Raw genomic sequence first — 12,607 nt, 5'->3', positions numbered from 1 at the left:
CAGTAAAGGAAGGTTATAATGACAGTTACTATGTTCCAGCAAAATATGGTCTATTGCATCATTATCGTGTACCACCAAGAGCTCCTAAACATATCAAGAAAAAGTCTACATTTGTCATGAGTAAATACTTTAATGACACTATGACATATTTATCAAAATGTCAATAAAAATTATGGTAATAATTTGCTATCATTAAACTATTAATTAAGTATATTCATACTCTATTATCTGTGTGATGACATAGATATTAGAGTAAATGAAAGGGATAGGAAACCACCGTTCCCGGCAGGAAATGCTAGTTGCTAATACCGTATTAAATTGAACGGATTATTAGAGTAAAATGGTGTATGAAAAATTAGAATAAGGTCCTGCAGTGATGACAAGGGCACTTCTCTGCTGCATTCTGAGCTCCAGAAACAAAATGAATAGCTTCTTTGCTATGTAGTACCTTCTTTATGGCTGTGCTAAATATTCTATTTTCTTTCATATGATATTTATGCTCTTGTATCATTCAAAATTATCTCTAATTGTGAAAAATTGTAAAAGTGAATATTTATTTTTATTTTATTTATGAAATAGAAGGAAAGCCCCAAAACATGTGGAAGACCTCCGCATTTGAAGTACAGACTGATACAAAAAAGTTTAAGGCTAGAATATTTGTTACTGGCGAGTTAAGGGTACAAAACAAAAGCAAAACTTGGGTCTACTTTTTGCTTAGAAATCACAACCATACAATATTTCCTATTAGAAGATGTCTCAAGACCTCGGTTATAACATTGGTTAATGTCTTTAAACACCAATAGATGGTTCATAAAATTGACTTTCAGAAAAAGGTACAAAACAAAATCGGCAGTTTGGACAACTTGACAGTAGGAGTTCAAGATAGGATTTCATTTGGGCCATTAGTGCAGTCCTTCTGAACCAGGTATCAATGGATAGATATGATCTTGATCTTTGCAGCTGACCTGGAACTGGATCTGTACTCCATATCGGACACGAATTATAAGCCAAGAAGTCCAGTGATGGTCCTCCATTTTCCTAGTTTCCCGGTAAGAAAAACGACAACGTGCATACGTCGCTAGGCAACGCATGACATGCCCATAAATTTTACGGTGGTTTCCTATCCCTTTCATTTACTCTAATATCTGGTGATGATTCATTTGTAAGCAAGCTCCGCCTCTAGATCGATTTTCTATCTTCTTATAAAGAGGAGGCCGTAGCCCCAAAGAAAGTCCTTGATAAAATTTTGTGCGATTTGTAGTGGAGACATACCGGTAGCGGGTAAGAGCATAGGTCAAGAGAGCGTCGATGTATCCTGCAAGAACAGAAAAGAGACAATGCAGCAGTATTGTAAGTGCTTCAGTTGCCCTGTATTGTGGTTTAGATTCTACTCTATCTCATTTTAGGTGCCTGGGAAGATTAAAGATAAACTCTTGGGCCTTAGATCTACATGTATGTGTAAGAAGAGGAGACTAGCCAAAGCCGAGCCAAGAGATGAAAAATGTAAATCAGTAATAGATTTTATTATACTGATTGTTAGTTAGGCTCGGCTTTATTGTAAAGTCAATTAGTGTTTACAGATGGAATTATAAAGGGGCAAAAGCCCAAAAATTGACATTGCATGCTTGTAGCTGTGAACAGTTGTCTTGTGAGCCAAGAAGTGAAGGAGGGTCAACTGGGATGCTTCATAACATGTAGTTACTGTTGTGTAAATTTTAGGGTATGATTGTGTATATATTGTGCAGGCAACGCTAATAGACTCAAGCAATGCTAATAGACTCAGTATTGTTCAATCTGTAATGACTAGTGACATTAACCCAATCTCAGTTTGTTTTGTGTGGGTTAGTTTTTTCACTCCTTATTTGGAGATAAGGGGATTTTTCCATTTATCTTTTAACCACCACCGGGACTTTGTGAATACAATTATTGCATTTTATTATTGTGCATTGACAACATTCACAATCTTTATAAACAACTATTAGTGCATACACATTCGAGGCCACACATGTACACTCACAGTTCCCAAGGATGCATTAATCACTTTAAAACCATCCATTAACAGGATGTTGTATACTGTTAGGTACATGCCTACATTAATTACAAACCTTGATATTAAATTTCTAAGTCCATAGGATTGTCACTTTTATATTAAGTTGTAAATATATTGTAGTGATGCAGTGATTTTTATAATCTTCTTTGTGTAGCGTTATCACTTGAAGAAATGGAAGTTGATGGCTTTTTGAATATCTGTGAACGAAGACAAAGTTAGTATCTAATTCATTAAAGACTCATTTGTTTTCATACATTTTACATTTACCGCATGTACATGTATATTGAAATTATGAGTATAGATAAGCATTTTTCACAAGTTGCCATCCATGACTAAGATATCATTATAATTAATGCATGACTGCGTGACTATGATCCGTGACAGGATATAGTATAAATCAATCTACGCTAGCTAAAAGAACCATGCACATGCTAATCTAATGCAAAATTCATGACTTATCATGACATTTTAAGTTGTTTAAGTGTCTAATTTATCAACTTTAGTGTAGCTATAATATAATAGCATATTCAGCACATTCCTTGCATGTACAAACTTTGTCAATATGATAGGATTCAGTGTTTAGTGTTACTTCTTATCATCTTTAGGTTATATAGAAAGACAATCCTCTGATGATCCAGACTATGTATTTATTGATAAAACAGGTTAGTTGGACTAAGTCTTTGAATAGCTTATAACTATTATTATCTATTCTCTTACTATTAGAACATGGTTCAAGAGATTTGAATCTATCAATGAGCACTGAACTAAACTTATCGTCGCCATTGTCACTCGGTGACATAACAACTGACAGTACTAATACCTCACAAAACCTGCCAGAGATAACAAAGAACATATCGATATGCAACATATGCTTACTGGGTAGCAAGGATCAAATTGCTACCACTTGTAAGGCGTTGTTTGGCTTTGAGCCCAGCAATGGCCTCTACCTTTTGAGTGATGGAGAGTTGTGTCCAATTCTCACAGAGAATCTCATGTCGTCGTTCGGTACACGTGGATCAAACTCCCCTCCACCCCCGGTCACTCATTCTTACAGATCATTCAATCAGTTGTTACGCAACCAGTTCTCGTCGTCATTTCTTTCTCCCTCATCTCAGCCTCTGGTTCTACACATTCATCAACATGTGAATGGGACCGACTTTCCATTCTGCAGTGTCTTGGAGCCACAGTTTTACTCCTTATGGAAGCCAACCTTGTTCCTTAGCTCCAGCCTTAAGTCTTTGCCCGATACTCAAGTCACTTCACCAGTTCATTACTTCCTTTCTGGAAAAACCCAAACCAAGATGGACCTACTCTTACAGCAAGCAAACGTAGTCTCTACTGCTCAATCAAGCACTCCCTCACAAATTTTGTTTCATCTTTCAGATGCCGACCAATTTCGTAAGGAAACTTGTTTTGGTGATCAGGCCCTGACAGGGGAAGTGTTGGAATCCATCGGAAACTGTTTGGTGAGCAAGTTAAGCAAAATGTTTGAGGAAAACACCAATAGGAGTTGTTCCCCAAAAGTACTAATAACGAATGATTTGGATAGCCCACCACCAGTTGCTGATATCCTCAATCACAAGGAGAGCTTCTGCTGGGAGTGGTTCTCATTCACAGTTTACATCAAAGCATACAGCTTGAAATACAATGTACCGGTATTGTCTATGAAGCAGTTCATAGAAGTAGCAGACGTATTTCTGATATCACCAGAGGATCTTCACATATTGATATCCACATTGCAATCCCTTCAACTCGTTCTCAAAATTTCTGATTCGTGTGTCGTTATTGACCCTCAGTGGCTCTTCTCTAGTCTTGGACAGTTAAAGTCTCTCTCTCAGACCACAAGAATAGACTGTCCTTATTTGTTTAACATAGACTGGAAGAAAGACAACGATGACGCTAAGTCTGACTCGTTGCGGTCACTCGTTCATTTACTGGGCGCTCATAGTTTGCTAGTCAATAGAGGCAAACCCACTGAGTACTTCTCTACTCTCTTTCTACCATTTCATCAGAGCCTTGAGTTTCCAGAAAACCCACGCATCTCTCCAATATACATACTCACTCCGTTGGGTTCAATGCCTCCTGGGTTTTTCGAGAAGCTCGTTGCGTCGCTGTGGATGAAATCCTCCACAATACTCAAACTCAGTAAATGCCAGTGTCGCTCTTTGGCAGTTTTTGAGATGAAGCTTGACAAGTTAGGCGACTATTCCATCCAACTAAGTAATGTACACGGATACATTAAAGTATCACTAGCTACGCTCTACAATGTCCCCGTTCAATATAGCAGTCTGTGTACTGTTGCTGGTAAGATTATCGGAGAATTAAAGGAAAGAATCAGCGAATTATTACCGCCCGAAATAAGCAATCAACAAGCGTTGAGTGGGTTCTTTGAGTGTCGGGACTCTCGATGCTCTCAAGTGAAAGGTCACCTTCATTTGACAAGAGTTCTCACTTCTTACCTGGAGTGCATGCGCAAGTTATACAGGACAAAGCTTTGTGATGTGGACAACTCTCGCTCATTCTGGATTGCTACAAAAGCAACAGAACATCATGAGGTAATTGCACTTATCCCCGTTGTGCAGTTTTCCCCATTAGAGTACAATAGCTTTCTAAATTGTGTTTGTGTTACTTTTTAACTATAATTTAAGCATAATATTTGTAATGTAGTAGTTTTTGCTAAAAGAGTAAAGATAGTGTATGTCTAGATTAGGTGCCAATGTGTCATTATATAGTATGACATCAAAGGTGGTACAAATCATTTAGTAAACATCCAGTTACACCAATTGACCTCTTATATCAGCAGCAAAGTGTTGGGAGTAAGAGCCCACCTAAAGGATAGATATATTCCCCCAAACACCTGTTTCTTAATTGTGTCTACATATTTGGTTGTACTGTACATACTCAGTTCAATCAATCGTTGGTTTATTTGATGTTTTCCTTTTAGTACTTCAATGTAGAGAGTAGTTATCTTTTTCCAAAGGCCACCAGACCAGTAAGTCCTAATAAAATGTTATTATTCCTAGCAAGAGTAGATACTCTTGTTCATACATGTAGGTAACAGGTGTTTCACTATTAGAAGCCATAATCATTAACTGTTGTCATAACTTTGGACAAAAGGGGCTTATGCCCCTTTTGTATGTTAGCACAACTTTTGGAATAAAAATCCTGTTTTGATCAAAGCTAATGATATATTAGCATAAAAACTCAAAAATTATTTGTCAGAAACAGCTCAAACTTTCTACACAACATAAGGGCACCAAAATGTATTAGAAAATGTAAAAAAATTAAGGGTGATTTTGGAGCCATTTTTGAGAAAAACCATGAGCTATAGCCTTTGCATGGCACAATGATACTGAATGATGACTTTGTTAATATTGTCATCTTATTTTTTAGGCAAGTATTATATCTGATGATATTGTATTGGACACTATAACTAGTAACAATATCAAGATAGTTGCTATGCAGGACAGCCTGTCTTCTGATACAGAAGGTATGTCAATTTTCAACTGTTGCTATAGAACTTGGGCCACAAATAATGTAGCATGTAAATAATAAAAAGTTACAGAGAGGAAAATCAGGATATTATCTTTTATATTAGGTGGTGATAGCATAATTTCAAAATACATTGAGAGTCATTATACCCACATTGTCGATCACCTTGATCTTGGAGTCAGGAATCATTTATATCAATCGAAGATACTAGTTAGTCCGGATCAACTCGATGCCATAGTCATAGCAGAGAACAACTCACAACGCTCTCAAGCAGTTAAAGTTATCCTTGATGCTGTGACTGGAGCTGGCTTCAAGGGAGTGATGTGCCTAGTAGCTGCTATAAAGGCTGACAGAGGGTTGGATGAGAAAGATGATCATTACATGCTATACGAACTGCTAACAACTGATAGAGTGTATGCTACACTGAAGACATGCTGGATTAGAACTGTCATTGAGCAATTCTGTGCTTAGATACTTCTAGTCCCTTCACGCATACATTTTTGTATGCACATGTTTATGTATAATCACTCTATGGCACAATTATTATTTAAATAATGTATTTTTCATTATTTTTACTCAAAAAAACTGAGTTTGTTCATTAATTTTGTTTGCACATTATGTATATGAAAATACAAATATTAATAATGCACAGTTACAAATAGAAGAAAATGTTACTCTACTGCTCTGACATAATGGTCAGTTTTGATTTTAATTTTTTAAGGTGACTTTGCAAGACTTGACAGTCCCTCTTTATTTGTTGCTTTGGAGCCAACTCATCCTATAAAAAAGAGAAAACATTAATATAGCTATATAGCTATAGAGATATTACCTTTTTATCAAAAGCTCTGCGAACTTTCTCGTGACCTCCATCTCTCTCTAACATCCTCTCAAACATCTGCAACTCTTTCAACACAGTGTTCACATATAATTTGAAAAAATGCTGCAAAATAAAGAAATACTAATGCCTAGCTCTTGGTTCATTCACTTACTAATACAATGGGCTCCTTAATGGCTGCAAAGAACTCTCCATGAAGCTCTTTAATCGCATTTCTCCTATTTGCAACCAACTGATCAATAATATCTTCTTCACTATAATATAAGGACACCAGACCACTATAGCATACATCTTATCATTTATTATTTTTACTTTAGAACATTGGCTTTTACAAATGGTAGCCTAAAAAACAAAGCATGTTGATAGTAAGTACAAGAACACATTTCACATCTTTCACTTACTTCATTCGAAATGAATATGTCTTGTGAATGATTGTACTGTAACAAAAAATTAAAATAAAATTAAGTCTTAGATTTTATCACTTTAAATCAGCTACTGCCATGTTATTTAGTTTTGACTCCATTACATCATCAACATCATCACCAACTGGTTCAGCTCCAAGTTCTAATGATTAAGAGACCATTACTAACCACAGTCACTAATATTATGTATCATTAATTCAAAAAGCACCCATACTATTTTATGCATTTTTCATTTATATATATTTTTTACTATGTAGAAAGTTTGAGCCAATTTCAAGACTATGCTTACATGAAAAAAGTCTCATCTGAATTTTTACACTTTATTTACTACCTAATTGTTCACACTTTGAGGTGCTAACAAGATTTGGAAGTAAACAAAAAATAATTAATTTGGATGAAGAAGTATACTAGAACAGAGGAAGTGTACTCTAAGCCCAATAACCTTGATAGAATGATGCCATTGTTTGTGGTGTTGCCCCATGTTCCTGTACCATTGCCACTGCTGCCCGAAACCGCCCAAACTTCTCTGATATCCTCTGGGTTCTTAGATGAAGACATCTCTGACACTTGACAAATTTAGTTTGAAAGAACCACGTCTTTATTTCCGTCATTACATTCTTCTGAAATGATTCATTGACCTCTTCAGAAAAAAATTGATAAAATACCAAACTAGGTATCAGTTCAATTATTTTTAAGTACATGTAGTTATTATTTGAGCAACCACCTGCTGTTAGCTCCTGAATGCTGTATTTCCTAACTCTTCTTTTCTCAGTCAATGTATGCTTCAGAGTTTGAAGACGGTCTTCAATTTTTCTGTGAAACTTAGCCTAACAGCAGATGCATCAGGTCAATCACATAACTGTATGGGCACTCTGTACTATAATACATGAAGTACAGGGACTTTGGCAGCAACATTAAAATTCGTAAAAAAAAATCCAAATTTGATCGGAATATGCCCAAACTTGCTACACAATATAAAGACATATATATGCATCAGAAAAATTTATAAAAACGCAAAATTCTCTCCTTGTCATTTTTGGTGAAATTTGGTCAAAATCCCTGTACTATAGTACAGGGACTTTGGCACGATTTTGGAGCAAGTTTAAAAATTCATAAAAAATCTAAATTTGATCGGAATTTGCTCAAACTTGCTACACAATATAAAGACATGTATATGCATCAGAAAAATTTATAAAAACGCAAAATTCTCTCCTTGTCATTTTTGGCGAAATTTGGTCAAAATCCCTGTACTATAGTACAGGGACTTTGGCACGATTTTGGAGCAAGTTTAAAAATTCATAAAAAATCTAAATTTGATCGGAATTTGCTCAAACTTGCTACACAATATAAAGACATGTATATGCATCAGGAAAAATTATAAAAACGCAAAATTCTCTCCTTGTCATTTTTGGCGAAATTTGGCCGAAATCCCTGTACTATAGTACAGGGACTTTGGCCCGATTTTTGAGCAACTTTAAAAATTCATAAAAAAATCCAAACTTGATCGGAATCTGCCCAAACTTGCTACACAATATAAGGACATGTATATGCATCAGAAAAAATTATGAAAACGCAAAATTCTCTCCTTGTCATTTTTGGCGAAATTTGGCCGAAATCCCTGTACTATAGTACAGGGATTTTGGCTTGATTTTTGAACAACTTTAAAAATTCATAAAAAATCTAAACTTAATCGGAATCTGCTCAAACTTGCTACACAACATAAGGACATGTATATGCATCAGAAAAATTATAAAAATGGAAAAGTCTTTTTTTTGACAATTGGCTTCTCCTTTCATTATCATCTTACATCATAGTTTGCGTCAGCATCAAAGGACTCTCTCAGACGTATTAATACTTCTGATTCACGTGTAATGCTCTTTAACATATCCTTATGATGATCAACTGCCCTGGAAGCATGATGTATCTGATCAGTAATATCTATAAAAGAGATATAATCTTACATATGTATGTTTTTTTATGGAAGTTTTAGCTGATATTTATTGTTAATATTAGGCTTTTAGCATGACCCTATCATCCAAATGAGCATCCACTTTACCTCTAACATCTCTTTCCACTACTTCTTGTAGTTGGCTGATACAATCAGAGGTAGAATCAAGGAAAGAGTGACAGCTTCCAACAATGTTGCTCTTCCAAACTGAAGACAGCTTTGCTATCACTAACTTGATCCTAAAGCAGATCATTATAATTTATAAGTACATGTATATGAATACTACAGATCTAAGACACCAATAACGAGTACAATATAAACTCAATCTTCACCTCTCCTCGAGTTCTGCAATCCTACAAACCTCCTCTGCAGTTCTAAGTACATCATCTTTCTGCATTGAAAAAACTTCCTGTGAAGTTTTGCTGAGATCGGAGTCAACTGACTCAAAAGATTTGACCGATATTATACTCATCTGTACTTCATTGTAAGTCCGTTTAGCACCACTTATTCTGCCACACTGACGGGCCTATAGGCAAAGGAATAGAGTACATTATTTATAATAATGTAATGACAAGGAACAATCTTGTTCACAAGTTGTTAACACGTTGAGGTGTTAACAAGAAAGGTGTTAACACAGAAGGTTTTAACCTTCAAAATTAATACATCATTATAATAAAAGCTTACATCACTAGCTAGTTTTCCGCAGATAGGTATTATTATATTATTAGATACATTGGCTTTGATCTCTTGACTGATTGTCCTTGCCACAAGCTCTTGTATAGCCTTGACTGTCATATGGCTGTGCTCATTCTCATAAGCCTTGTCATAATAAGTGATGACAATAGTGAGCCTCTCACTCTGAAATATACCTACAGACACAAAATAATATTTATCTATATTATCTATAGTTCACGTGAGAATTACGAATACATAAAAGTGGTCTATGACACAGCTTGTCATAGCTAGACTAATGCCCACAGCCAAAAACAACTTTCAATATCCAGGAATATTTATTATTAATCCACAAAGACAACAACATGGCAATAGTACACCTGCTACCGTAACCTTCATCACTTACTTGGGTCTCTGTCGTATATCATCTTCAGGGCAGCATAGTCCTCTTTATTCTTAATGTCATCATATTTCATCACAAAGATATAAGCAGCTGCTGATTTGAGGTTCTGCTCGGCCATTATCTGAAACTGTGCCTCCCCGACTTCATTAGAGCCGGGAGTATCAACTAGCATTGGTACTGGGTTCCGATTGAGTTTTTCATTATCCTCGTACCTTACACTTAAAAGTGGAAAATTGATCTTGAGCAGATAGTTGTTGTTACTCTATATACACATGTATAATAGAAAACAAGATTACTGCAACTTTCAATTACATATAATGAGAAATTGATTTACCATATAGCGTTTTATTTTGGCAATTTTGCTGTAAAATTGTAATTGACGGTTTTAATTTGGCGATTTTTGTGTACACGTGCATTACTGAGCATGCGCATTAATGATTGGTGGTTTTATTATTGGCAATTCTGCTTCCAAACCGCCAATCGCCAAAATAAAACTCCACCAAATTAAAGCGCTATATACGGTAGCATGCACAATTACACACACATTAAATAAAATTACAACACATTCTCCATTGTCTTACTCACCCTAACTGATTTTTCTCTGATCTCACGATGAAGTTTACTCAACGTTTTTCTCACCTGCTCTACTCCTTTAGCCAAAAGTTGTGAGTCATCATAGTTAATGAGTCTAGGCTATTAATAGCATAAATAATGCTACATTGTGTGTACTACTTACTTCTGGTGGTACATGGACAGTATCCTTTAACTTGTCATCATGCTGAATGTACAATGTAATGGCCGTCTCTGGTACAATATGAACAGGTAACACTCTATCAAAACAACAAATCATTGGTGAACTTACTAAATTAATAATAGTAAATATTATATAGTACTCACTCATTCCTTAGCAAGGCATTAATTAGAGTAGTCTTGCCGACATTGTATCGACCCAAGACGCAAATGTAGACCCTTTTGTCTACCAGTTGCCTAAGGACTTTCTCTATGGCATCATTAAACTGAGGGACGTCAAATTTCTGAGGCTGAATCTCTTGCAGCCATTTTAATACACCTTTGAGACGACTCAGTGTATTCTAAAAAGAAAGAAATAAAAGACAAAACCATACAGCTTACATCTGCGAGGTCAATCAGTGTGGAATCAATGGCTAGATCTTCCTCTAGTGTCTTCTCTCCTCCAATTCTCTTTGTTATGTCTTCTTCCTCTACGTTATGGGGTTCGCCAAGTCCTGTCATTCTGACAAGGTCTTGCATGATGTTCAAATTTTCCCGAGTCAAATTTTCGACAACACGAAACAATTGTTCAATATTATCAGCACCTACTCAGAATAATTATACATTAATTAAGAGCGAGATCTAAGTCATTTATCTATGATTTAACCAAGGATCTAACCCAGCTCTTACTTTCAATGTCATCAGGTCTAGCTGGTGGATTTACTACTCCTTCGTTCTCAATAATAACCATAGGACCATCTCCATTAATAGGAGCACGAATAGGCTCTAAAGCAAAAAGGAAATGTATGTAAATCAGACACATTTTAATTACTGACTGACCTCCATTATCGCCTCCATTCATTTTCACGATGCGTTGTTAATAAAAATTATAAAATAAATGTTAATTTATATGCGTGGGTGTGTCACGCAGTCATGCTGTACAGCTGTGCTTTTTTGTTTGACCTTTATAAGGGTGGAGCTGGAAAACTGTTGAAAGAAAGAACCAAAGAAAATGTCTTCCAAAGCACTTCTACTCTTTATAATGGCAACCTCCCTGGTCAGTTATTCCTCTGCTGACATGAAATCTTTTGATTGCAAGATGAGGGACCTTGCTATGAAGTATGCTAGAAAGATACAGCCATTTCGAACCAAGATGCAGTTCCAACAGATTGCTGATGCATTAAATGGAGCACAAGAAGCACAGAATTGTAATGTCTCTGTTGACTTCATACCTGATGATAAAGGCTATGTTCCACCTACTTTTGAAACCTCTGATGCAGGAACAACATATTATGTTGACGCAAGCAAAGGTAGTGATTCTGATCCAGGAACAATGCAACATCCTTTTAAAACAATTGAGAAAGCTCTCAGTGCTTCACGTTCTTCACCACCTGCAACAATCATTCTTAGGGAGGGTACATTTTATTTGACAGAGACTCTCATGCTTGATCAAAGAGATTCTGGACTGACCATTCAAAATTTTCAAAATGAAGAAGTGTGGATTAGTGGAGGAAAACCAATTCAACCAAACTGGGAGGCATATAAAATGGACAATAATGCAAACATTTATAAAGCAGATCTTTCCTCAGATAATATTGATTCAATGCTTGGATTTATTGTAGATGATTCTCGTGCTATTCGTGCCCGCTATCCAAATGCTAATCCATTTTTAAATGGTTTTAGTTCAAGCCTCAAGGCAAAGAAGTGGTTACCACCCACTCTACCACAAAAGCCAGACACGGAGGTCAATCCGGACACTCCTCTTCGCAACTCATCTGCTAGCTTCCAGAAATATCAACTTGGTATAGGAGGACCTTGTAAATACTTTGATCCACCAGCAGGTTACTGGTGTGGTAGTGGTACTTCAGGAGGTGGAGCTTTTACTTATAGAATACCCTCTGGAATGGTAGCAGATAAATCTGTTCTTCCCAATCAACCATACAAAGATCCTACTGGTGCTATCGTACAGGCTTGGAGACCAGGACACTGGGCCAGTTGGATGTTTGAGGTTGGTTCCTATGATGCAGGTAATACTACCTTTGTTTTTAGTAAGGGT

The 12,607-nt window shown here is 36.2% G+C and overlaps 2 protein-coding genes across 2 annotated transcripts; one reads left to right on the top strand and one right to left on the bottom strand.

The window, feature by feature from the left end:
- Window positions 1-1,172: 1,172 nt before the first annotated feature.
- LOC109580694 (uncharacterized) lies at window positions 1,173-6,132 on the top strand. The gene is made up of 8 exons (XM_019994148.1): window positions 1,173-1,350; window positions 1,407-1,503; window positions 2,205-2,264; window positions 2,656-2,712; window positions 2,774-4,605; window positions 4,995-5,042; window positions 5,444-5,540; window positions 5,649-6,132. The coding sequence occupies exons 1-8, from the start codon at window positions 1,309-1,311 to the stop codon at window positions 6,011-6,013; spliced, it is 2,598 nt and encodes an 865-aa protein (XP_019849707.1). The 5' UTR covers window positions 1,173-1,308; the 3' UTR covers window positions 6,014-6,132.
- Window position 6,133: 1 nt separating this feature from the next.
- On the bottom strand, window positions 6,134-11,472 carry LOC109580696 (uncharacterized). The gene is made up of 19 exons (XM_019994153.1): window positions 11,392-11,472; window positions 11,242-11,337; window positions 10,954-11,156; window positions 10,720-10,913; window positions 10,559-10,652; window positions 10,408-10,515; window positions 9,826-10,084; window positions 9,432-9,616; window positions 9,080-9,273; window positions 8,856-8,986; window positions 8,607-8,737; window positions 7,524-7,626; window positions 7,242-7,439; window positions 6,860-6,941; window positions 6,779-6,814; window positions 6,690-6,719; window positions 6,532-6,631; window positions 6,372-6,482; window positions 6,134-6,320 (listed from the first exon to the last, which is right to left on the bottom strand). Exons 1-19 carry the CDS (start codon window positions 11,411-11,413, stop codon window positions 6,219-6,221), a joined length of 2,379 nt encoding a protein of 792 aa, XP_019849712.1. The 5' UTR covers window positions 11,414-11,472; the 3' UTR covers window positions 6,134-6,218.
- Window positions 11,473-12,607: the final 1,135 nt, after the last annotated feature.

This window comes from Amphimedon queenslandica, unplaced genomic scaffold, assembly GCF_000090795.2.
Source record: "Amphimedon queenslandica unplaced genomic scaffold, v1.1 AMPQUscaffold_13521, whole genome shotgun sequence".
Classification (NCBI taxonomy): domain Eukaryota; kingdom Metazoa; phylum Porifera; class Demospongiae; order Haplosclerida; family Niphatidae; genus Amphimedon; species Amphimedon queenslandica.
The sequence above is the reverse complement of the archived record's forward strand: the minus strand, read 5'-3'. Positions and strand labels throughout refer to the sequence as shown.

What these genes read in the sequence shown, in the direction of transcription:
- LOC109580694 (XM_019994148.1), top strand. Translation starts at nt 1,309, where the DNA reads ATGTATCCTGCAAGAACAGAAAAGAGACAATGCAGCAGTATT. An exon ending in CGAGCCAAGAGATGAAAAAT is followed by an intron (nt 1,504 to 2,204) that starts GTAAATCAGTAA and finishes TTCTTTGTGTAG; the next exon opens with CGTTATCACTTGAAGAAATG. An exon ending in AAGCAACAGAACATCATGAG is followed by an intron (nt 4,606 to 4,994) that starts GTAATTGCACTT and finishes TTTTCCTTTTAG; the next exon opens with TACTTCAATGTAGAGAGTAG.
- LOC109580696 (XM_019994153.1), bottom strand. Translation starts at nt 11,413, where the DNA reads ATGAATGGAGGCGATAATGGAG. An exon ending in AATGCCTTGCTAAGGAATGA is followed by an intron (nt 10,653 to 10,719) that starts GTGAGTACTATA and finishes TTGTTTTGATAG; the next exon opens with AGTGTTACCTGTTCATATTG. An exon ending in CATTCAGGAGCTAACAGCAG is followed by an intron (nt 7,440 to 7,523) that starts GTGGTTGCTCAA and finishes TTTTTTCTGAAG; the next exon opens with AGGTCAATGAATCATTTCAG.